The sequence below is a fragment of the Sebastes umbrosus genome, chromosome 5 (assembly GCF_015220745.1).
Source record: "Sebastes umbrosus isolate fSebUmb1 chromosome 5, fSebUmb1.pri, whole genome shotgun sequence".
Lineage (NCBI taxonomy): Eukaryota > Metazoa > Chordata > Actinopteri > Perciformes > Sebastidae > Sebastes > Sebastes umbrosus.
Window position 1 is genome coordinate 24685945 of NC_051273.1, and position 22916 is coordinate 24708860.

The following is a 22916-nucleotide window of genomic DNA, read 5'->3' on the forward strand; positions in this document are numbered from 1 at the left end:
ACTTCATGAGGTTATATTGTACAGTTTGTAAGCATAGATTTATTTATGTCTTTCCTCAATAGAAGCTATACAAAATGTATATCAATGATGTGTTATTGATGATCACCATTTTATGGAGTGACTTTTGCCATGTGGGCTTTCAAGATGTATATATACAGTATATGGTTGTTTCTGACTGTTTTAGCCACGCCTCTGTTGTTTTGCAAGAGGATGTGTCCTGATGCTGTATCCACAGATGATTCCTATTATGTAATCATGTTGTCCCTTTTCTGATTGGTGTCTGAGTCTCACCTGAAATATTTAAAGTGGCATTACGTCTCGAGTGATCACTCCGACGACGGCTTATAGCTGAAATGTTTTCGTTTGTTTGCCCAGAATAAACTAAAAAAGACTCTCTATCTGTGAGTGCCGGTGATTTGTTTCTTCCATCATAATTATCCTGAGAGATACATAATGGTTATTATCAGTGGTGGAAGAAGTATCATTTACTTCGGTAAAAGTACTAATACCACACTGTGAAAATACTCCACGACAAGTAAAAGTCCTGTATTCAATACTATAGCATGTAAGGTATTAAATAGACCAACGGATTATGGTTTTCTTTGAAATGAGACTTGTTTTTTCAAAACAAAGCAAAATCCAGTTATATTTAGATTGAATTAATACTTACAGTGACATGTAAATGCAATTAAATGAGTTTTACAGTTACCTGAGAACATTTCAAATGGCACAGATGGTACCCAAATGTACCCAGATGGCCAATTTGAGGATTCCACCTTAACATGGCGCTACTGTACTAAAACCTCTCCAACTTTGCTCTGCTTCACTTTATTAGCGTCAGTCTGTGCTCAGGTAATGTTCAGATGTTGTGATATGGTTTGCTAGAGGTTTTGGGCTGCAACTGTAATCTTTCCAAAGGGGATATTCACTCTAAAAGTGCATTGTTTTGTTTAGTGGAAATTAAATCTTTCATTTACTCTGTGTTCAATCTTTACTCTGACCCAGTAACATTTATACTGATGCTTACAAGTGTTACCTTTATTATGACACCAAGATTTTTCAAATAGACCTTGAAGTTGCTGAGATATATTATATATATATATCATTTTGGGCATGCCATTTTCGAGCAGGGCCCTGAGCCAGAGGCCTTTCCAGGATTTAAAGTACCTTGTTATGGTATGAGTTAGTAGCACCCCAAACAATTTACAACAGTTAAAGTGTCAGTAGGTAGTATATTTTTGGCATCATTGGGGAAAAATTCCATAATAACCTTTCAGCATATTGTAATTCAAGTGTTCTGAGAGAAAACTAGACTTCTGCACCTCCTCATGGCTCTGTTTTCAGGCTTTAGAAAATCTAGCCCGTGATGGAAGACTTTGACCAATCACAGATCATTTCAGAGAGAGAGCGTTCCTATTGGCTGTGCTCCGGTCATGTGACCAGAACTTGGCGTTCCTTCACCAGATTTCACAATGGCGGCGGCGTCACAAACTTTCTCATTTTACAGCTAAACCGTGCACTACAAGATGAATCTGAAAACATTTGAGGAGAGAAATAGGCATTAACATAACAGAATATTGATTCATATTTGATCAGCGCTGCCTAGTCTGACCGTTTGGTCGGAGTTCGCAAGTGATTGACAGCCGGCTCTCATAGACGGCAGCTGGACAGCAGACCTCAGATCAGCTCTGACTACTTGTTTTCCTCCAGTCTGTGAAATCTTGCAGATGCCGTTAGGAGCAACAGAGGACACTGGAGGACACAGAGGGACATGGTTTTTTTCAGGTTACCTGTTTCATGTTCTACTGTCACGATATAGCGTTTTATAAAAATAACTTTTTTTAATCATATTTGCTCCAATCTGCCTACTTCAGCTTTAATATATTGGATAAATTAAAAGGTAAAACAGTTAATAACAAGTACGGTAGGTCAGCTAACAAACTTCCCTCAATATTCCAACTGTTCATTAAGGGGTTTTTTTTACAAATATTTTGTGGATTTTCCCAGTAAGATTTTCCATCTAAAAAGCTAAACCTGTAAAATAAACTTAATTTTAAGATTATTTATAAATATCTGTGCTGAATCTTTAGGGTACTTCTTGTTTTTATCGGAAATTATTAAACAGCTGTGTTGAATACTCTTTCTATTTTGATTGGTTCATCATATTATGAAGCTTTTTAAGGTTAAATTTGTTCATCAGAAACTATTTAAAGATTTGCACCAATTCTGTGTTTACATTTTGTAAGAATTACATTTGTAGTGTGTAATTGTGTGAAACTATACGAAACATAGAGATCTTTACAAACCGAGGACAGGTCATTGACATACATTTTAAAAAAGCAATAGGCCAAGTAAGGGTTCTTGTTCGTAAATTGTTCTTACGTCGTGTTGGAAGCAGCGCTGCCTGAACTAGCTCATTTACTGTTTTCTAAATGCTTCCTCAGGTGAGAGTGGTCCTTTAAGGGCCAGGATATAACTGCTTATCCAACAGATTGGACATCTCCATCCAGGACAGGTCCCACTGCACTTCTGTCACGTCCAGCTTGGTTGCAGGAAGCTCCACTTCTGGAAGATCCTCTTTGGAAAACGGCCAACACCTTCAGACAAATACAATAATTCAGTGAGGCTATTGCTCAACCGTCTGTTTGACTTGTGATTCATGGCAGGATGTTATTGATCTAATGACGTGCGTATAGAATGAGAGAAGTAAAGTGGACTGGAGATACTGTGACTCACCTGTAGTGACGAACTAGCCAAATAGTTAGAGGAATGAGTAAGAGAAGTACAATCCCACATGAAACAATGATCCACGTCCAGGAGCCTGATGAAGAGAACAAATATGTTTTAAAAGGATAGTTTGGGTGTTTTGAAGTGTGGTTGTATGACGTACTTCTCCATAGTCAGTGTATTACCCACAGTAGATTGGGTTTGGAGAAACAGACAGGAGTACCAGCACAGCAAAGCAAAGTACTGCTGTGGACGGAGACAGCAGCTAAATGTATTTTAGACACCTAAATAAAAATCAATATCAGTTTAAGTGTTCGCTATATTTAGAATATTTTCACCGCTTTATCTTGCTGTGAGACAGCTATACAGTCTATGTTTACAACGAAGAATAGAAGCTGTTATCTAAGCTCTTGCCAAAGCAACCAGACTCCATTGAAAAAAACAGTAATTTTATCTTCCAGAACACGGGAGTTGCTGGTCTACCGCTGCCTCGATCTGTTATTTTGTTTGTGTTATTGTGTGACTTTAGTGTTTTAAAGAGTTAGTTCTGATTCACCAAAGTCACACAATAACACAAACAAACTAACCGATACGGGCAGTGGTAGACCAGCAACTCCTGTGTTCTACGAGGTAAAATTACTGTTTTTTTCAATGGAGTCTGGTGGCTTTGGCAAGAGTGGCAGTAATGTTAGCTGACCAGACGAAGGTCTCTCCATGAATCAATGCTGATCCTAGTGTTGGCTTTTCCTGCCTCAACCTCCCGACCGCAGCCGGAGGGAACAGGGGAGACACCGAAGTTTTGGTCGGAGACGATAACGTTTCTCTCTGCTGAGCCCCGTCACTTCACAAGACACGGGAAACCTCTGTTGGTCTGGAGGAGCTGCAGCAGTTATTTCTGCACAAACGTCCACTGTACATTCCCTAGATATTCTCAGAGCTAAACTAACTCTTCTGCAGTGTGTGGTGTGCGCACATGCACGTGAGAGGTGGAGCGAAATAGCGAGAACGAGCACGGCGTGTGACTGAAGGCAAGCAGGCAGAGGAGCAGAGTACAGCAGAGACTCTGGCCCTGGAGACCGCGGCCAACACTGTTTAACAGACGGGCTTCACTAGATATAACTTTGTGGTTTTGGTGCTTCCGTGTAGTTTGTGTTGGAGTCTTGTCTGAACAGCGTAGCCACACGCGAGCGCTCATGGGACACCGACCCGGACTGATTTATACGTGTAGGAAGTTAGAAACAGTCCCTTTAAACTGATATTGATGTTTTTAGGTATCTAAAATCTGTTTTGCTGCTGCCCCCGTCCACAGCAGTACATTGCTTTGCTCTCGCGCTGTTACTCCTGTCTGTTTCTCTAAACTGGGGGCGTGCCGACCGCCATCTACTGTAGGTAACACACCGACTATGGAGAAGTACCTCATACAACCCCACTTTAAAACACCCAAACTATCCCTTTAATGTCAGATAGTAACAAAGTTGAACCAGAAACTACATCACTACCACACTGAATCATAGGATTAATAGATGCTTATGTTATAGTAGAAATTAATAAATTATGTATCTGTTATTACACCCTTGTTAAAGAATAACTTATTGGAAAGTAGAACCCTTTGCTTTACCCAGTAAATTAATGTATTAACAATACATTTTACCGTTAGTGGAGGCTGCTGTCCCATCAGTTGATGTGAAGTTGCCTGAAAGACAGCAATTAACATCTTTCACTGATCCACTTTGACTGATATTACACTAAGCAGAATGATGAATATTAGCATCATCAAAAGTAGTAAAGCCATACCTGGATCAGGTCTCACTGATAACCAGCTCTCTGGACTCTCCATCTTTCCGTCCTGAGACGCACACTTGTAGAAGCCTTCGTCTTCCTGTGTCACATTCTCAATAGTCATCTTCATCACTCTGTCTGAAGTGGAGGAGCTGGAATTGACCATTTCTGCTCCGTTTTTAAAGAAGGTTGTTTTACTGTGATTGCCGCTCCAGTACTGACAATACAAGACCACTTTATCGCCCTCAAATACAGGAGAGGCAGGAGTCTTCAGGATGATGGGACCATCTGTGGGACAAAGATAGCAGTATGTTTCAACCTGGACTTTATTTTCCCATGTTTTTGTGTCAGTTTGACTCCAGCGAGCACTGCAGCAACATGCTCTCACCGAGGTAGATGTTTGACCCTGGAGGCCACACGGACACACTGACCTTCAGAGTCTCTGCAGGAAGACAGAAACTCCATTATCATCATTTCTTTTACATGCTAAATATACTATAAGTGTGTGTGAGACAGATGCACGCTCTTTGTCTTTGTACCTTTGGATGTAGCAACTTGGAGAACAAATGCAGCTGCACCTGAAACACCTGAAATTATTTCACACAAACACACACACACGTCTCCTTATGTCCTCGTTATTCTACCACAGCTTGTTTTCTGCCACAGCGGTGGGTACAGTGTGTTTAGTTTTCAGTCTGCTCTGCCAATCAGGAGTGAAATGTATTAACACGAACGCCACAGGCGGCTCAGATGGTTTGTTCCCACATGGCGGCACGCCAGTCAGTCATGGTCCACTGCTGATTTTTTGGATTATAGGGAGAACGGGGTTGGTCGTCACACTTTCATACTTTCATTTCAATCCCTCTAATAGATTCCCTTTCAATATGTAATGGAAGTCTAAAGCGTCTGGAAGGAACGGAGGGACTTTACTCTCCTTAAGTATATTTCTGTTCAACAGATATGGACTGTCAAATATGTCTTGTGCACTTGTGGGAATGGAGGTAATCTTAAAAATGAAATTAAAAAGTTTAATTTCATTGAAATGCAAAAAGCTAACACATCTTCGGCATCAAGAGAACATAAACGGGAAAAATCATTCCTATAAGTGCAATAATATAACAATATAAAAAAACAATAATACTCAACTCATCCTTATGTCAGTTACTCATCATCAGTCACATGTGACAACCAACCCTGAAGAGAATGTAACAGGCATCCCTAACTGTGATTTTTTGCCAGCGATTTTTTGCTTTTACTAAGCTAACAACTACATGTGGTAGCCTAGCTAAGCCAAATTATGAAGCTCTCCCTTCATACTTTTTAATGGTAATAACTACGTTTTATTATCAACCCATGGCGTAAAAGCCTTGAAGAGAAACACAGAAGAGCTGGATATTTGCATTTTGATATGAAAAAACACTAAAAGTCCTCTCACCTCAATGTCACGTGTCTTACTCCTGAAATGACCTCTAACCCCAACTCTGAAAATTTCATTACAAACATTTTTTAACAGAGTCCTCTAGGGAGCGAGATCTAATGAATGTGACAACCAACCCTGTTATCCATAAGTAAGAAAATATTTTAAAGTACCAGTGAAGCGTAAATTAGAGCAGTGGTTCTCAAACTATGGTACATGTACCACCGGTGGTACGCGTGCTCCCTCTAGTGGTACACGTGCTCCCTCTAGTGGTACGCGTGCTCCCTCTAGTGGTACGCGTGCTCCCTCTAGTGGTACGTGTGCTCCCTCTAGTGGTATGCGTGCTCCCTCTAGTGGTACGCATGCTCCCTCTAGTGGTACGCGTGCTCCCTCTAGTGGTACGCGTGCTCCCTCTAGTGGTACGTGTGCTCCCTCTAGTGGTATGCGTGCTCCCTCTAGTGGTACGTGGAGGAATCTCTGAAATATTTTTAAAAATGAAATAAAATGAATTTAAAAACATATAATACTATCAAAATACTACTACAAATGAAAATACCTTAACCATGAGATCACTGAAATGGGATTTAAAATAAGTTTTGGCTTTGCTGTAATTTTTTCTATTTTGAAACAAAAAAACGTATATGCACGCGCTACTACCCCGTCAGGTAGCAGCTACGTAGTTGGGTAGTAGTGCGTGCAAACATTCACGATTAGTTACGAGCTAAACTGTGATGTCAAGATTGTAAGCGGAGGAAGCTAAAATGATGAAGGTTCAAAAACACTGCAATCATGGCTCCAAACGGGATTATGGTTTTATGGAAGAGTTTAAGTGCCAGTGCTACCCCTCTGTAAAGCGTGGCTGTGCCTGACAAAAGTCAACATTAAGTAATATTCTTATTAGGAATAAATTTTCCTCCTGCGTGAACTGTGCATTGCTGACTAGGGTAGGCCTACGCTACTGTTTTTTAACATTGGTCATAATGGTGGTACTTGGAGAGACAAATATTTTCTGAGGTGGTACGTGATGTAAAACGTTTGAGAACCACTGAGTTAGAGCATCTTTGGCTCCTGTACTGTCACGTATTCCCCAGTGAAACAGAATATTTGAGCGGTGTAAAGTTAAGACACGGTCACACAAAACATTTGCATCCGGTTTGCGAAGCAAATTTGCTTCTTTACATTCGAGTGGAGTTCAACTTTGGTGAACTTACAGGCGAATATCGAGTGATCATCACTCGCCTGTATTTGTGCATGTGTGAGAGTGCCTTTACAAGAGGGATTTAAATCAAATCCTTCGCATTTGGTTGGACCGTTAAAAGTGGGTGAGCTTAGAATGTAGCGTGATACGGAGCTACATCAAAGATGCTCTATAACAAAGATGACGCATTACATGCTCTGCCAATGGCTTGACTTCCTGTCTCCTAAGTGGGCGTGGTCATGGCATGTCCGCCTCTCTCTCCATCCCCCCCACCTCCTTTGGAAGTGTTGTGAACGTCATGAGGATGGATGAAAGCAGATTGGATTATATTTGCAAGATGTATTTATATTTTCTTTTGCTAACATTAGATATTTACACAGCTGACAGCCATATTTAGCATTAGGAGAATGAGTTAGCTAGGGCGTTAGCGAACGTTAGTTGCCAGATCTTGCGAGAGTGTGTTGCTGAGACAGAGAAAGGTCTGGAACAGTTCATTTTTTCCTGATTTGTCTGTCTGAAAAATGTAATTTTAGTGTCAGAACATTCAGAAGATATGTGTCTTGTGGAAAATGGGTCCAATATTTACTTTGGTGACTTTCTGAACTGTCTCTGTCTACAGAGGCCAGAGACACTCACACACCTCCCTTGTCGTTAAAGGTTGCAGATTGATAGATGGATGGATGTCATGATATTGTTGGCAGGAAGAAAAGATCATTAGATTTTTGTATAAAAAGGTTTGTATTGTTAAATAGGTGCACAATGTGACTATGGATGTGATCTAAAAGGGTTAAAAAGGCATTACATAAAATTAAAAAAAGGCTCATCTCTACAGGCAGATTTAGTACATCTAACGGCAGCAAACTTGTGTCTGTGTACGACATGACAACAAGCTCTAATTCTGCTGAGGCGTTGCTATGAAGACACATTCCTCTCATAACAGCGCTGCCACACAGTGTGACAGAGAAGAGAGCTTCCTGTTCCTTAATGAGACTGTTTAGACGCTGTTCATCCCCGTGGGAACGGAAGGAATGGGCACACATTTTACTGTATTTTCCTGTGAGACACCCATAACGCTACATACATAAGGGATAATCCTGCTTATTACACGGTTATTTACTTAAGAAATCAATAATTTGGCACAAAAACGATCCGCCAGAGTCCGACATCAGAACTGCGTCCATGGCAACGGTGGGTTATAAAGAAATGACAGACTGTAGAACGCCATAATTGACCAATCAGAATTGAGTATTCAACAAAGCCATGTAATAAAGTAGTGTAGCATAGTACTACTATCAGTGGTGGAAAGTAACAAAGTACATTTACTCAAGTACTGTACTTAAATACAATTTCGAAGTACTAGTACTAGTTACTAGTATTTACAAGTATTTCTATTTCATGCTACTTTAGTCTTCTACTTTTCTACATATTGGATTGAAATATTGTACTTTTTATTGCACTACATTTATCTGACAGCTTTAGATACAAATATTATGGATTAATCTACCTGGCGGTATATGAAGTATTGAAAATTAGCGCCACCTATACCAAAGTGATGCTTAAACATTAACGCATCACTAATATATTCTTATATTTATGTTGTTTATGCTGACATGTTCTTATGTGTATGTCTATAGTTTTATATTTAGTCTTTAAATGTTAAGCACTTTGTGTTTACGTGTAATGAAATGTGCTACATAAATAAAATTGCCATTTCCATTGCCAATTATAATCCCGTAAAAGTGTGAAATTAGCCATTCTGCATAATGAGTACTTTCACTTTTGCTACTTTAAGTATATGTTTATGCTGATACTTCTGTACTTTTACTTAAGTAAGATTTTGACTGCAGAACTTTTACTTGCAACAGAGTATTTCTACACTGAGGTATCACTACTTTTACTTAAGTCTACTACTACTATAGTTGTACAGTTTAAAACATAACTCATCATGACTGTCAGGGATGCAATAGCCAACACAATGATTTTGCATCCCCGTCCAAATCATTTGCATTAGCTCTATTCAGATCCTGGCTTGTGCACATCATTTTAATTTAGCAGTGTCTGAAACTCCCGGCTGCAGCCCAGTCAAATTTATAACCCTGCATAACCTCCTGATATACTGATATCTGCACCAAAGCTCTGAGTCAGCACTGCCCTGACAGCTGTATGCAGCAGACGCTTCCCACTGCTTCATCCACCAGTAGAAGATAGAAACACGCAGATATTTCTTGTGAGTAGATGCCAGTCTGAATGCAGACAGTCACTGCAGGTGTGTGTCAGGTTTAATCTGTGGTACTCACCCAGCAGTGAGGAGATGAGGAGGATGTTCATTCTGTCAGCTCCTCCACAGCTCCTCTGTGATTAAAAAAAAGAGAGAAAGTGACAATAATTATAAATTTGGTAAATTTTCACGCAGCCTTTTTTGATTTTAGAAGCTATATAAGACAGGGAATAAAGTTCTCTCATAGGAGGAGTTACCACTGACTATCACAGCAAACCACAGATAGAGATGGTCATCTTGGTGGAGACATTTCCTTCCTCTGACAAGCAGTTAACAGGCGGAGCCATCAGACAGCACAATCCAGGGACGGACAGAGAGGTTAAGATCCCAAACCACAATACAACCAAGTTACTATCACAGCCGATTAGACCATTATCAGGCCATTAAATAGGCATAATTGGTCGCTATAAGCACCATAGATGTGGGTCATTAGGGGCTTATTACACCCAGTAGTAGGTTTTATCATCTATTCACATGTCATCTATTCACCAATCACTGAAAGAAAGTATAAACAAACACAACAGCAACCTCTAGCGACCGTAGTAATTATGACAGGAGTAGAAGTGGAAGTCAGGAGCTGTAGAATAGACAGTGTCAAACTCCATATTGGGACACAGGGATTTCACCAAAGAGACCGGGGTTCGTATCCCATGTGAAACCAATAAAGTGTAGTTGTCTTTGTTTTCACAAGTGGTAAAGGTTTCGCTTTCACTTTTGAAACCTGGGGCCAGTTATTTTAAGCCAAAACACAATGTTTTTTCCCTTAACAAAACTAAGTGGGTTTTGTTGCCTAAACCTAAAAAAGTTGTAGTTTTGTTGCCTAAATATAAAGAAGTTGTAGTTTTGTTGCCTAAACCTAAAGAAGTTGTAGTTATATTGCCTAAACCTAACTGTTTTTTTGCCTAAACATAAAGAAGTTGTAGTTTTATTGCTGAAACCTAAAAAAGTTGTATTTTGTTGCCTAAACCTAAATAAATTGTAGTTTTGTTGCCTAAAACTAAAGAAATTGTAGTTTTATTGCCTAAACCTAAAGAAGTTGTAGTTTTGTTGCCTAAACCTAAACAAGTTGTAGTTTTATTGAATAAAACCTAAAAAAGTTGTATTTTGTTGCCTAAACCTAAATAAATTGTAGTTTTGTTGCCTTAAACTACAGAAATTGTAGTTTTGTTGCCTAAACCTAAAGAAGTTGTAGTTTTGTTGTCTAAATCTAAAGAAGTTGTAGTTTTGTTTCCTAAACCTAAATAAGTTGTAGTTTTGTTGCCTTAACATAAAGAAGTTGTGGTTGTGTTGCCTAAATCTAAAGAAGTTGTAGTTTTGTTGCCTAAACCTAAAAATGTTGTAGTTTTGTTGCCTAAATCTAAAGAAGTTGTAGTTTTATTGCATAAACCTAAAGAAACCTAACGTTTCATTCAGCTTTACAACATGTTAGAACATGTTTTTAAGTTTTGCTTTCACTTTTACAACATAGTAGGCATAGTAGGCCCTAATGACCCACATGTATGGTGTTTTTAGCCACCGATAACGGCTATTTAATGGTCTAATAACAGTCGAATCGGTCCCATGAACAAGCAGTTTTACAGTTTCTCTGTCAAATCTCTGCCTCTCTTTTTTCCCCAAATCTTTTTTTTTAGGTTTCTGCAGACATGTCAAAGTCATTACATTAGATGCAGAACATGGCAAGGCATCTCAAACAGATAAAAAATAATAATAAGAAAAACAACCACCTGCCCTCCTCCCACTCCATGTTGGACTTGGTCACACACATGAATATAATAAATATAATAATAAACACATGAATGAAAATAAAAAATTAATAAATACATTAATTTAATTAAAAATATATATAAAATCTCTGCCTCTCTGATGTCACATTGTAATCTGCAGCATCATATACTGATGTTCATCCTACCAATGCTGAAATCAATTTCGGCATTTCACATTATTATTTGCACATATCTTCTTATTGAGGCTGTTTTTTGTTATCTCTTGTTTGCTCTATTTATATCCTACTTTTCTTTTTCCTGTTCTTGCTGATGTTGATGCTTATTTTCTCTTTGGGGAACATTTCGTTTTATTCAGTTTAATCCAATCAGCTCCAATCAGATCAAGTTTTGGTAAATTAAATGAGGGAATAATAATAACCTCCAGTCAATTTTGTGTTGTTTTTTTATAACCACACTAGCAGCATGTCTCTATGGATCACAATATCTGTTCACTCTGATTCAGACTAAAATATCTCAACAAATATTAAATGGATTGTCATGAAATTTCATACAGATATTCGTGGTTCCCAGAGGATGAATCTTAATGACTTTGGAGACCCCGCTGACTTTTTCTTCTAGCGCCACCAGCAAGTCAAAGTTTTCACTTATCCTGTGAAATATGTCAACATCTACTGGATGGATTGGGATTGGAACCAGGGTTATTTTCGTAAACTAAAAGTGAAACTAAAACAGAAATAAGCAGTGAAAAACATTTTTGTAAACCTAAACTAAATTAAAAACTATATATTTTAAGAAAAAATAAAAATAAACTGAAACTATATTGACTGGTTGAAAAAACTAATAAAAATAAAATAAAAATATGAATTAATTTCATTTTTTTTTTCTATAATATATACCAATCGGAAAAATTAGGCAGCATGAATTTCCGTCAACTCTCGTGACGTTGAACCACCTTCCAGGAGATGGTGCTATGCAGCAACTGCTTCATTAAAGTGGTGCAAAGATTAAACATTAATGCTAGAAAGCAATTATTATTCATTATAATCTTAAATATATATTTTTTTAGATAGTGTAGTAAAATAGCATCAGTCTAATTTTAACTTTTTGCAGCCAACCCACAGAGCATTTCCTATGAATTTTGTTTATTTTCATTTATTTTATTTAAAACCTCGGAAAACACGTTGAAGGAGAATCCCAATTTTCAATGGTGCCACTAAAAGAAGAATAAATGGCTGTATCAGTTAAAACAATGACATTTTTAAATAAATAAAAAAATTATATTAAAAATAAATGAATACAAAATAAAAAAATTAAAAAATTAAACAATATATTAAAAGCAATGACAGTTATGATCAATAGGATTAGATTATATTTGTAATGTTGAGTGTGCTTTCCCTATAACTACAGCAGCCCCATTATCCCTCCCTTAATTTATAAAAATAAAATAAAAAAATAAATAAATAAATAATAATAATAATAATAATAATAATAATAATAATAATAATAATAATAATAATACATTTAAAAAATATATAAATTAAAAAAAAAACTAAATTTAAAAATTTAAAATAAATTAAAAGCAATAATTTATTGCTTTTAATTAAATCATGGCTTTTTAGTATATAAAAAAGCAATTTATTATTATTATAAAAAATACAATTTAAATAAACAAAAAAATTAAATAAATTGAAAATTAAAAATAAATTAAAAGCAATGACAGTTACAATCAATAGGATTAGATTAAATTTCTATCTTGTGCTCTGTGCTTTCCCAGGTAACTACAGCTGGCTCATTATCCCTCCGTGGTACCCTCCCTCCTCCTCATCATCATCATCATCCCTCCTCCTCTCTGCCCCTCCCTCCACCTCCCATCGCTCCCACATCCAGCCTCCCAACATCATCCACAGGGTTTCTTCCAGGAAGCGCGTCGGGCAGTCGGATGCTCTGCTGGTGCTGGAATGCCTGGGAGAGAGAGCATCCTCATTGTCCATTACTGAGAGAGAGAGAGAGAGAGAGAGAGAGAGAGAGAGGAGGAGGAGGAGAAGGAGGAGAGGAAGAGGAGGGGTGCTGATAGGAGCGAGGATCAGACATGGCTTCTAAAGAGATCACTGCCTCTGGTTTCGTGAGTGTGAGCAAGGATATCACAGGTGGGTACTCGGGTTATTTCTTTGTATTGCTCCGTTTTCTGCGTCCAGGCTCGGGATGCTTTTCCTCCGCGCGTCCGGCGGCTGGAGGCTGGAGGAGGAAAAGCATCCTGAGCCTGGACGCAGACGCATTGTGGATGATGCTTGTAGTCCTGAGAGCTACTGTACACCTTTACATCTGCTCCTGCAGCTTTGTCCTCCTCAGTGCATGAGAATCAGTTGATGTGCATCAGAGATTAATTATTTACAGTGCTGGGGAATATAGAGGAATATACCTTTTGCTGTGAATGTGCCCCTCTGGGAGGATCAGGTAATAAAGAGCCCATGCATGCAGCCTTTAGGCCACAGAGGAGAGGAGAAGGGGCGTTGTGGAGAGATGATGATGCTGCTGAGGACTCGTGGCTCTGGGAGCGTTTTGTTCTGCATGTTTAACCTGTTTTTAGAGTAGCCTATATTCCCCCTCTCTCTGAACCTGAACCCCTCCAGTATTTTATCTTCTGCTGCCTGCAACCAGCTATAGTGATTGCGCGCGTGCGTGTGTGCGTGCGTGTGATTAAGTGTAAAGAGGAGGACTGGTAAAAGGCAGATGCTCACTGTGGATCTCGCCAACACTAAATGCATAAGCTTAGACAAACCTGCAACAGACTGCACAAATATTTATTCCTTTTTTTTCTCATCAAACAAGCAACAGCTTACACATGTCAAAGTCACAGCCTGCAAGTGCACGAGCGCCACGCACGAGCGCGCACACACACACACACACACACACGCACACACACACACACACTCCTACACATGCGCTGGGTATATAGCAGAGCTCTGCTGCTGCGTTAATTACTCCTAATGGCTCTATTAGGCGCACTGTGATGATTAATCCAGTGGAGTCCCTGCCTCCTCATTCAGTCACCTGCCAGGCGGCTGCACCTCCTCCTCCTGACTAACAGGAGGAGCACCGGGGCCACCAGGGGCCACCGGGGGCCCTGCAGGCCACAACAAGCTCACCTGAGTGAGACTTCAGTCCAGATCTAGTCTCTGGATGGACTCTGATTGTTGTTCAGTGTGTATTCACTGATGTAGAGGTGATTGTCAGGCAACAAACTGGTGCCAATTTGTTGCATTTGTGTATTTTTTTTAGGCTTGGAAAGTACGCCCAATCTTTCTTTAACAACACTCTGCAATATATATTTCAACAGTAGAGGAAGAAGTATAATTTACTTGAGTAAAAGTAGCAATACTACGATATAAAAATATTTAAAAGTACAAAAAAGTACAAAAGCGTCTAAGGAAATTCTTAAGGTACGTGTCCACAGGATTTGTCATTTCCACACTTCCCATTCATTGCGTAAGCAGCAGTGCAATGCATTCTGGTAGCGTAGCTTTGCGTTTTGAGAGATGAACCGTCACGTTGGTCATTCCTCATTTGCATAAAGTTTAGGTCTAGGCTACTTATGCAAATCAGGGGCGTCCAGCGCGACTCGCTGCCTCTGGAAACCCCAGAAAAACTTTTAAACTAACCGTTGTCGATCTAAAATCAAGACAGATTCAGCATCTGCGTGGCTTATTTCACGCCTCAAATGTTTTTATTTTCGTAATATACAAGAAAAAAGTTTCCAAACGAGCAGCCATGTTGGTTCCAGTTGGAAAGCTGGGAAGCGGCGCGACGCCCCTGTGGACACGTACAATTTGTCGACTAACACTCATACGATTTTGTTGACTAATCGATTAGTTGATCAACTGAGTTCAACATACCCAGGCTATCTTCTCGTTATCTGGCTTCACTAACCCTAACAAACGAGATCACGCTAAGCGGTTCTACGACGCTGGTTATCCACTCAGTAAATCAACCCAGGGTTTCTTCGATCACTATGAGTGCGTTCACATGAAAGGGGCGGGGTTTGCAGCATATGACCAATCACAAAAATGGACAAGTCTACTGTCAGCAGAGCGGCACATTTTACAAACCAAGAGCAAACTAGAATATGAGACAAATACGAGGAAGTTAAACACATAATCCAGACTAATAGTAACACAGTTGAAGCTGACAAATATAGGAAGGACAGCTGGCAAAAGAAAAAAAAATCGCTGACTGTGTGAATGTGTAAATTATCACACTTATAATATCACTGCCCCCGTCTAAAGCCCGACTTTAATTACTTTGTGTATTCCGTTGAATTCATATGATGCTTATAGAACATATTAGAAGAACAGAAGTTTCTTCATTAATCCTTTGGAGGAGAATGTGGCGTGTATGACAATTACCCTTCTTCCAGCTGCGTCCCCGTCTCCGGCGGTGTGAAACGGACTCGGGAGCAAGTAAAAGAATAAATATGAAAACATAATTCAAAGTGGTAAGCACCCACAGCACACAGCCAGCTGTCCTTCCTGTATTTATCAGTTTAAACTGAGTTGTTTTTAGCCTGGATTATGACTGTAACTACTTCGTATTTGTGTAATATTATCGTACGATCCATGCACCGAGCTCCGGTTGGTCAGTAGACGGTGCTTTTATACGAGTTGCTCTCTTATCTCAAACATAACCTGCTGGTCAGGTGTTCATCATAAGTTACCATGGCGATCTACCCCGGTAAGAAGCGAACCACCGTCGTAGGACTGAAAACCCAGAGTTAAACCTGAAGTTACCTCGCTAAGGCCAAATCCTGCTTCGTAGTACAGGCCTCTGATCTGTAAAACTGAGTTTCTCCACAAAGAATCACACAAAAGCACCACTTTAAATCTTGTTTTTACCAGACATGTGCTCATAAGTTTCTTGGAAATAAGTCATTCAGCATGAAAAAAAGCATTAAAAAACAACTAATCGACTAAAGAAATCTCTCCAAAACGAGCGGTTAGTCGACTAATCGACTAAGAGGGGGCAGCCCCAGTGAAAAGTACAACAATATATGAGACTTGTGTGCACCTGAAGATACGGATAAATGTGGCTGCATGAAGAGAGGAACTCGCTTTACTATCCGGTGTGACTCTATCAACTCCACTGACAAATCCCTGCGTCTCAGCTTCAGTATCGATCTCCTCATAAAGCTGTCAGTGGGGATGCTGTGCAGCAGCCACCGTGATGGAGAGGCCGACTGCATGTTTCTGTGATGGCCACGGCGAGTGTGTCGGTGCCGTGCGTTCCTCGCCCGGCTGCGAGCGAGACTCTTCCTGTGGCAGCTTGTGTGCCGTATACAAGTCAGAGGTCACAGCGCTGACAGTGATGCTGTTTGGCAGGAACAGTTCTCAGTGAATCATAAACACTGATGCTCCGATGTGTCACGTTGCTCTCGGAAGGAAGAAAACGACACTGAGGCATATTGTGAAGCATTTTGATGATATCACGAGATAGAGTAGCTCGGGGGTGATTTAAAAATGATCATTATATTTCTGTGATTATTCCAGACTACTTCCCGCTAAATGTCAGTCTTTTTTTGCATCCATTTTCACAGAAGAGGTTTGTAACTTATTTAAAATCATCAGGATTCATTCGGAGTTCATTGGATTATTTTATCATCTTCTGAAATGCCACGACATGACAGGTCTGTTCAAATGACCAACCTGATGTCTCCTTCAGTTATTAGATGAAGGCATGAATACAGACCTGTCCACCTAAAGGTCAAAGTCATTTAATGCTCAGTTTGATTCGGACTAATTTGATCTGATCTTTTCTTAAATGGCCGTACTGGTGTTTTGGAGGTTTTAAAGTATTTTGGGGGCATTTTTATGCTTTATGACGGTAGTAAGATGACAGGAAATGAGGCGATAGAGAGATGCACAAAGATCCCTAGCCGGTGTTGAACCAGGGACATTTAATAATTTATTTAATGTTTATTTGTATAGTATGTCGCATAAACCAATTCCACATACCACAGCATTTATAGCCTAAGCTCATTTGCAATGCCCGTCCCTGGATGAAAATTTAATATACATACAACTCAACAACAAATACACGAGACTATGGGCTGTCACAATATCAGATTTTTACAATTATCGTGCCCAAAAGAATTCACGATAATGATATTATCGCGGAATCTATAGACAATTTGAAAAAAAAGATATTGCTATCAGTCATATTCAACTTTAACTTTGTTTATTGTGTGTTTTGTCTCTTTTTTTTGCAAATTAATAACACTCTAAATACAAGTGTAGGGAGGTGGAGAAGAGAGTCTGTAACCATAACTGTTTATATAAAATTATTTAAAAGGCGCTGGATTATTAACACGATATTATCATATGTGTATTATAAGCATGATATTAATATTTCATTTTTAAATATCACAGTTATCGTCATACCAGTATGTCGCGACACCATAAACTCAACGATAAATGCGTACAAAACTCAGAACTAGACGAGAAAATACAGACAGAACAATATAAAATACAAACTATAATACAATAAAACACCAGATCAATGATAACTACATGACTGAACCCTCCTCAAAAACAGTTTCAGTTTGAGTTTAAAATAATCCCAATCAGGATTTGAGTTCTGGAGGTAAGAAATTCCACATGTTGAACCCCCAAAAACTAAAAGCTGTTTGTCCAAATGGGGATTTACGTGGGCACACTTTACAATTTCCTGTTGGATGCTGCACATGTTACTGAGCCCGAAGCTCTCAGTGGAACCAAAAGGTCACTGAGCACCTGAGGAGCCTGGATGTGTACGCATTTATAGATGACTTTAAGATTAGTAAACTAAATAAAATGATCAAAATTGAACATATTTAATTTCTTAAGACATTGCAGTTATTGGTCAGTACCTTAATCCCTACAACACCGGGGTGTTAACTATGAAATATGTGTACTTATAAGCACCAACTGTCTTCCGAAGGGTCTTCTAAATGTGGTTTTCTCTACAGTATACCTGGCTGGAAGGCATTTATGATAAAATATGAAAATCAGCTTGCAGAGAGAGACAGCAGATAGATAATCTACCGTAAACATATCCCTCTCTATTTTTGTCAAACTGATGTTATTGTTGCAGTGTAGACTCTTCAAATCAATCTCGCTGCACATGCAACATTAATGTGACTTTGAGAAAAATAAACGCAGACATAATTTTCACTGTGATAAATTGCCTGTCTCATGTTTTCAGTCTCTTGCAGGTTGATTTTTTTTACACTGTGTTTTCTGGAATGTAGGAAAACACAAACGAGTCTAAAAGACGACAGCATGCTTTGATAAATGCTCAGCAGTAATATGTTTTTTATTAAAGAGCCAGTGTGTAACATTTTGGGGATCTATTAGCAGAAATGGAATATAATATTCATAACTATGTTTGATTAGTGTATAATCACCTGAAAATAAGAATCATTGTTTTCGTTAGCTTAGAATGAGCCCTTCATATCATGTCATAGCAGGTCCTTTTCATTTTTCTACAGCAGCCCAGAATGGACAAACCAAACTCTGGCTCTAGAGAGAGACTTTCACGTGTTTACGTTACCTGAAGGCCACCGGAGTTCTCCGACATGCTTGTGAAACTGCGGTAACGTGAGCTGCCGAGTGCAAAACTGTGGTACCGCCAGCCGTTGTCTGACTTCCGATGCTCCTTAAGTAGTGTTAGGGCCTTTTTGTGGGAAGTGAGTGGTGAAGCAAGAGAGAGAAAGCGGCGGCGACGGGAGCGAGTAACGTTATCGACTCCGGCCCAAGCAGGAAAAGGTTTTTTCCATTCTGGGCTACTGTTGAAACATGGAGGTGCAACGTGGCAGACTCCGTGAAGAGGACCCACTCTTTATGTAGATATTAACGGCTCATTCTATGATAACGAAAACACGATTCTTATTATCAGGTGATTACACACTATAGAAAACACAGTTCCATTTCTGCCAATAGATCCCCTTAATTGTTACACACTGGTCCTTTAAAAGACTGAAACAGAGAGAATGAGTGTTTGTGCGTATTTTAAGTCTATGTGTTGTGTTTTTCATCCACAGAAAGCATCAGGAAGATTATCGACAAATCATCCATCAAGTTTATTCATGGAATTAAGCTTGACTCCAAAAATGGCAAAACAGAGGACAGACTACTGGTGAGTCGCTGCTTCCTTTCTGTCTGTCCACTGAGGGCTGGGCTCTTTTTTTTAATGGGCCTCTGTGTTACACTAACGTCAGGCTGCTGCTGCTGATGTAGAAGAACGCCGTAATCCTGCAACATAAGCATTCTGATGCGTGCACCATGTATGTAAAGTACAGTATCTTTGAGGTTAACTTTCCACTGCAGCGTTAATGTATCTCTGCCACCGCGCTGACGTCCGTGACAGCAGAGGTAGAGGCCCTCCATGATTTAACAGTGAGGGTGAATGGCATTCTCTAACTGCCGGCGCTCTTCTGTGACTGCTGTTGGCGGCTGGGCGGGATGAATATTGGATAGACGGTATCTGTGGGAGCGCCTGTGTCTACTGTGGAGGCAGCGGGGGGGGGGCTGAGCAGCTCACAGCCTTTGATTCTGGGGTGCTTTCATCAGAGAATATGGGACAGAGATGGGAAATCTCGATTTGAGTGAGTGAAGCTCAGCCAGCTATCTGGATCAAATCTGGGGCAATCAGCTCTTACATTATGGACCAGAGCTTAGACTGGACCCCGGAGAGGATGCTTGTATTTGCAGAATGCAGTGGATTTATATATATGTGCATGAAAGCACACACACAGGTAACATACAGTCAGCACAGAGCAGCTTTTATTGATTGAGTGGTCCTTTAAGTGCAGCAACTAAACCACATGATCTTATACAATTCCCAACTGCGGTGAAGTAAGAGTACTTTCTACCCCTCCTGCAATCCAAGCGTTGCCTAGACAGAGCTGCGCTTCCTTCCACTCAACGGATGCTTTAATTATTCGTCGTGTGGCGAGCATGGGCTCTTAGGAGAGTTTCTGCATGTATGGCCTTTGATATTCACACTTTGATATGTCTATCTGCCAGCAACATCTTTCCAATAATCTCTTTCCAATCCATGTCTCATTTCCTCTTTAAAAGCTGAACTGGAAGGAGTTCGAGCTCCTGCTGGGCGCGCATAGACGACGGAAAAAGAGATTGGAGTTTGATCAAACACTGCTTTTTTTGGAAGGGAAAGCTGAGCTTAAACGTGTTAAGGTTTGGAGTCGAAGCTTCTTTAAGGTTGTGATCTGTCACTGCAGATTACATGAATTTATCTTGATTTCTAAAGCCCCTTTCCCACTGGACAAAAAACACTAACAACCACTAACATCTAGCTTTTGTGTTCGGTGGGAGAGGTTACAATCGGCAGTCATTCCTGGGTGGACACGCTAATTTTCACCCCTTTTCCAGTGTGATGCTATGTGACGTGCGTTGAAGAGAATATATAATAAATTAAATCAACCTTTGGACAATTATTAGAATTTACAAAACAAAACATACAATTAAGATGCTCTCCTCAAAGCCACCAGACTCCATTGACAGGAACCATAATTTTACCTCGTTGATCGGCGTAAAACACACACAAAATAAAACTCATCGTAACCATCTTGTCCTTCCACTGTTCCAGCAATCATCAAGTCTGGTTTGGTTGAAATAAATAAATAAGTTAGATGTGAAAATAAACAGCTGTTATATGTGATCCCCAAAGCCACCAGACTCCATTGAAAGTCATTTTACTCGTTGATTCGTTGTAAAACACACTTCATTCAGACTCGACAATAAGCACCAACTCTGGTCTGAGAGTTTGAAAGAGAGACTGAATAAGTAACAGATATAAAAAAGAAGTAACCACCATAACATTTTCAACGTTTACTAACCCTGTTTTCCGGTGCGTTCGTGATGTCGAACGTCATACACCAGAAAAAACCCCAGAAAGGCTCCCGTCTACTGGAAATGGGAAAGGAGTCTCACACCTATGTGCTTTCAATGACTTTTGTTTTGTTTCTGTTGAGTTTGAATGACGTGTGTTTTACGATGATAAGTGAGGTAAAAATGACTGTTTCTGTCAATGGAGTCTGGTGGCTTTGAGGAGAGCATATAACGGCTGTTTCTTTTCACATCTAACTCGGTGAATTGAGGGTTTATTTCGACCAAACCAGAGTTGGTGATTGTTGGAACAGTGGAAAGTGAGTTTTGACGATGATCAGCGGGGTAAAATGATTGATGACTGACCAGAGTCTGGTGGCTTTGAGGAGAGCATATTAACTGTATGTTTTGTACGTTAATAGATATAAGAATTGTCCAAATCCCTGTTGATTTTATTTATTATATATTCACCTCCAACGGGTGTCACATAACATCACGCCGCAAAAGTTAGCGTGTCCACCCAGATGTCATGTTTCCATCAGTGCCGGTTGGAGCTGGAGCCGATAAAATACCAGTCACTTCAGCAGAGTGATTTGTCCTGGGAGTGAATGCTGGTTGTAACCTTTCCCACTGAAGATAAAAGCCAGATGTTAGTGGGGATTTGTCCAGTGGAAAAGAGGCTTTAGGAGTCTATCGCCTATTTTTAGCAGGTAGCAAAAAAAAAACTGCATATACGCACTAATTTTGGTGGAAAAAGTTTCAAACAAGAGACGATTAGAATATCTGTCCTGTAGCAGCATAATTATACGCCACAATAAGCATGATGTGTGTGTGGTCTCCCTTTGATGTGGAGTCTCTCTCTCTGCTGCTGCATCAGCATGATTTACTCCTGTTTACTCTTAACTACCACATCTAACCCCGACTCATCACCGTAATGTGATACAATCTGGTCTCCTTAATCAACTCCTTCAGACAGTCTTTAAAGTGAAACGCACATCCTCCTCCTTCTCCTCTTCTCTCTCTCTCTTCATCTCACATTTTGAGCGACTACATTTCCGACACCTCGCCGACTGTGTGGGTGTAAGAGGCTGTCAGTGTGTGCTTCTGACGGGCCTGTGTCAAGCTCCTCTCTCCAAAGAAAAACACAACAGTGGAGAGGGGGAGAGCTGTAATTTAATTACCGCTTTTCATTGGGAGAGGCACATGGAGGGAGGGAGAGGTTGTCCTGAGGGAGTGTTTTAGCAGGGCCATCGTAGAGAATGGAGTAAATGATTGGGAGCGACGGAGCAGAAGAGGAGAAGAGAAAGAGCAGAGGGCAGTGCTGGTGGGGAGCAGCGAAATGCCAAAGAATCACTGCTCTTTGTTTGCCTTGATGGAGACAGACTTTTTTTAGGATGTGCTTGCTAAAAAAAAACAAAAGCACAAGAATCAGGGGCAGAATCAGATTTATCCAACAGCTGCCTGACACAAATGTTTCCATGCCGAGAATAAGTAGGTGCAGGCCCAGAAATGCTGCGTGTGCTCGCTCAGACGGAGACGCACAAATAAGCTCTCTTGTTTGCTTTTCAAATTGCCTGTCACGTCCAAACTCACATCAACTTTGCAAGGCACTAAAAATGATCACGCACTTCAGAACCGCAGACGGCAAATTAGCGGAGGTAGTGTAGCAAAAAAAAAATGCAAATCTGGAACAGATCCCATGACTTGAAATGTGGAGGAAAACATAATTTACTATGATTCTTTGCTTTAAATTCTGATATTAAAGCTCTGGGGAGCTGCTGAATGACCAGAAACGATTGCCCTGTTGAGCCCCAAAGCCACACCACATCTCTGAAATTTAATATACGAGCCACTTTCATGTCAGACGTAATGCAACGCTAATGAAATTACATCTCCTATTTGTGAGAAAAACGTC

The 22916-nt window shown here is 39.9% G+C and overlaps 2 protein-coding genes across 2 annotated transcripts in view; one reads left to right on the forward strand and one right to left on the reverse strand.

Annotated features, from left to right (window-relative positions):
• Positions 1-1781: 1781 nt before the first annotated feature.
• On the reverse strand, positions 1782-9604 carry LOC119489105. Its single transcript, XM_037771296.1, has 7 exons — positions 9419-9604; positions 5046-5093; positions 4895-4948; positions 4522-4794; positions 4379-4420; positions 2737-2821; positions 1782-2597 (listed from the first exon to the last, which is right to left on the reverse strand). The coding sequence occupies exons 1-7, from the start codon at positions 9447-9449 to the stop codon at positions 2459-2461; spliced, it is 672 nt and encodes a 223-aa protein (XP_037627224.1). The 5' UTR covers positions 9450-9604; the 3' UTR covers positions 1782-2458.
• Positions 9605-12904: 3300 nt separating this feature from the next.
• The window catches only part of LOC119489056 (capping protein, Arp2/3 and myosin-I linker protein 3-like), a 42202-nt gene continuing 32190 nt past the window's right edge, over positions 12905-22916 (forward strand). Inside the window, exons 1-2 of the mRNA XM_037771198.1 lie at positions 12905-13270; positions 19195-19289. Coding sequence (XP_037627126.1) covers positions 13213-13270; positions 19195-19289 — 153 coding nt within the window. The 5' untranslated portion in view covers positions 12905-13212. The remainder of the gene's footprint in view (positions 13271-19194; positions 19290-22916) is intronic.

Excerpts from the sequence above, each read along its gene's own strand:
- LOC119489105 (XM_037771296.1), bottom strand. The coding sequence starts at position 9,449 with ATGAACATCCTCCTCATCTCCTCACTGCTGG. Across the intron at positions 2,822-4,378 it reads GACAGCAGCCTCCACTAACG|GCTCCTGGACGTGGATCATT; the intron begins GTAAAATGTATT and ends TCTCTTCATCAG. Across the intron at positions 2,598-2,736 it reads TGGCTAGTTCGTCACTACAG|GTGTTGGCCGTTTTCCAAAG; the intron begins GTGAGTCACAGT and ends ATTTGTCTGAAG.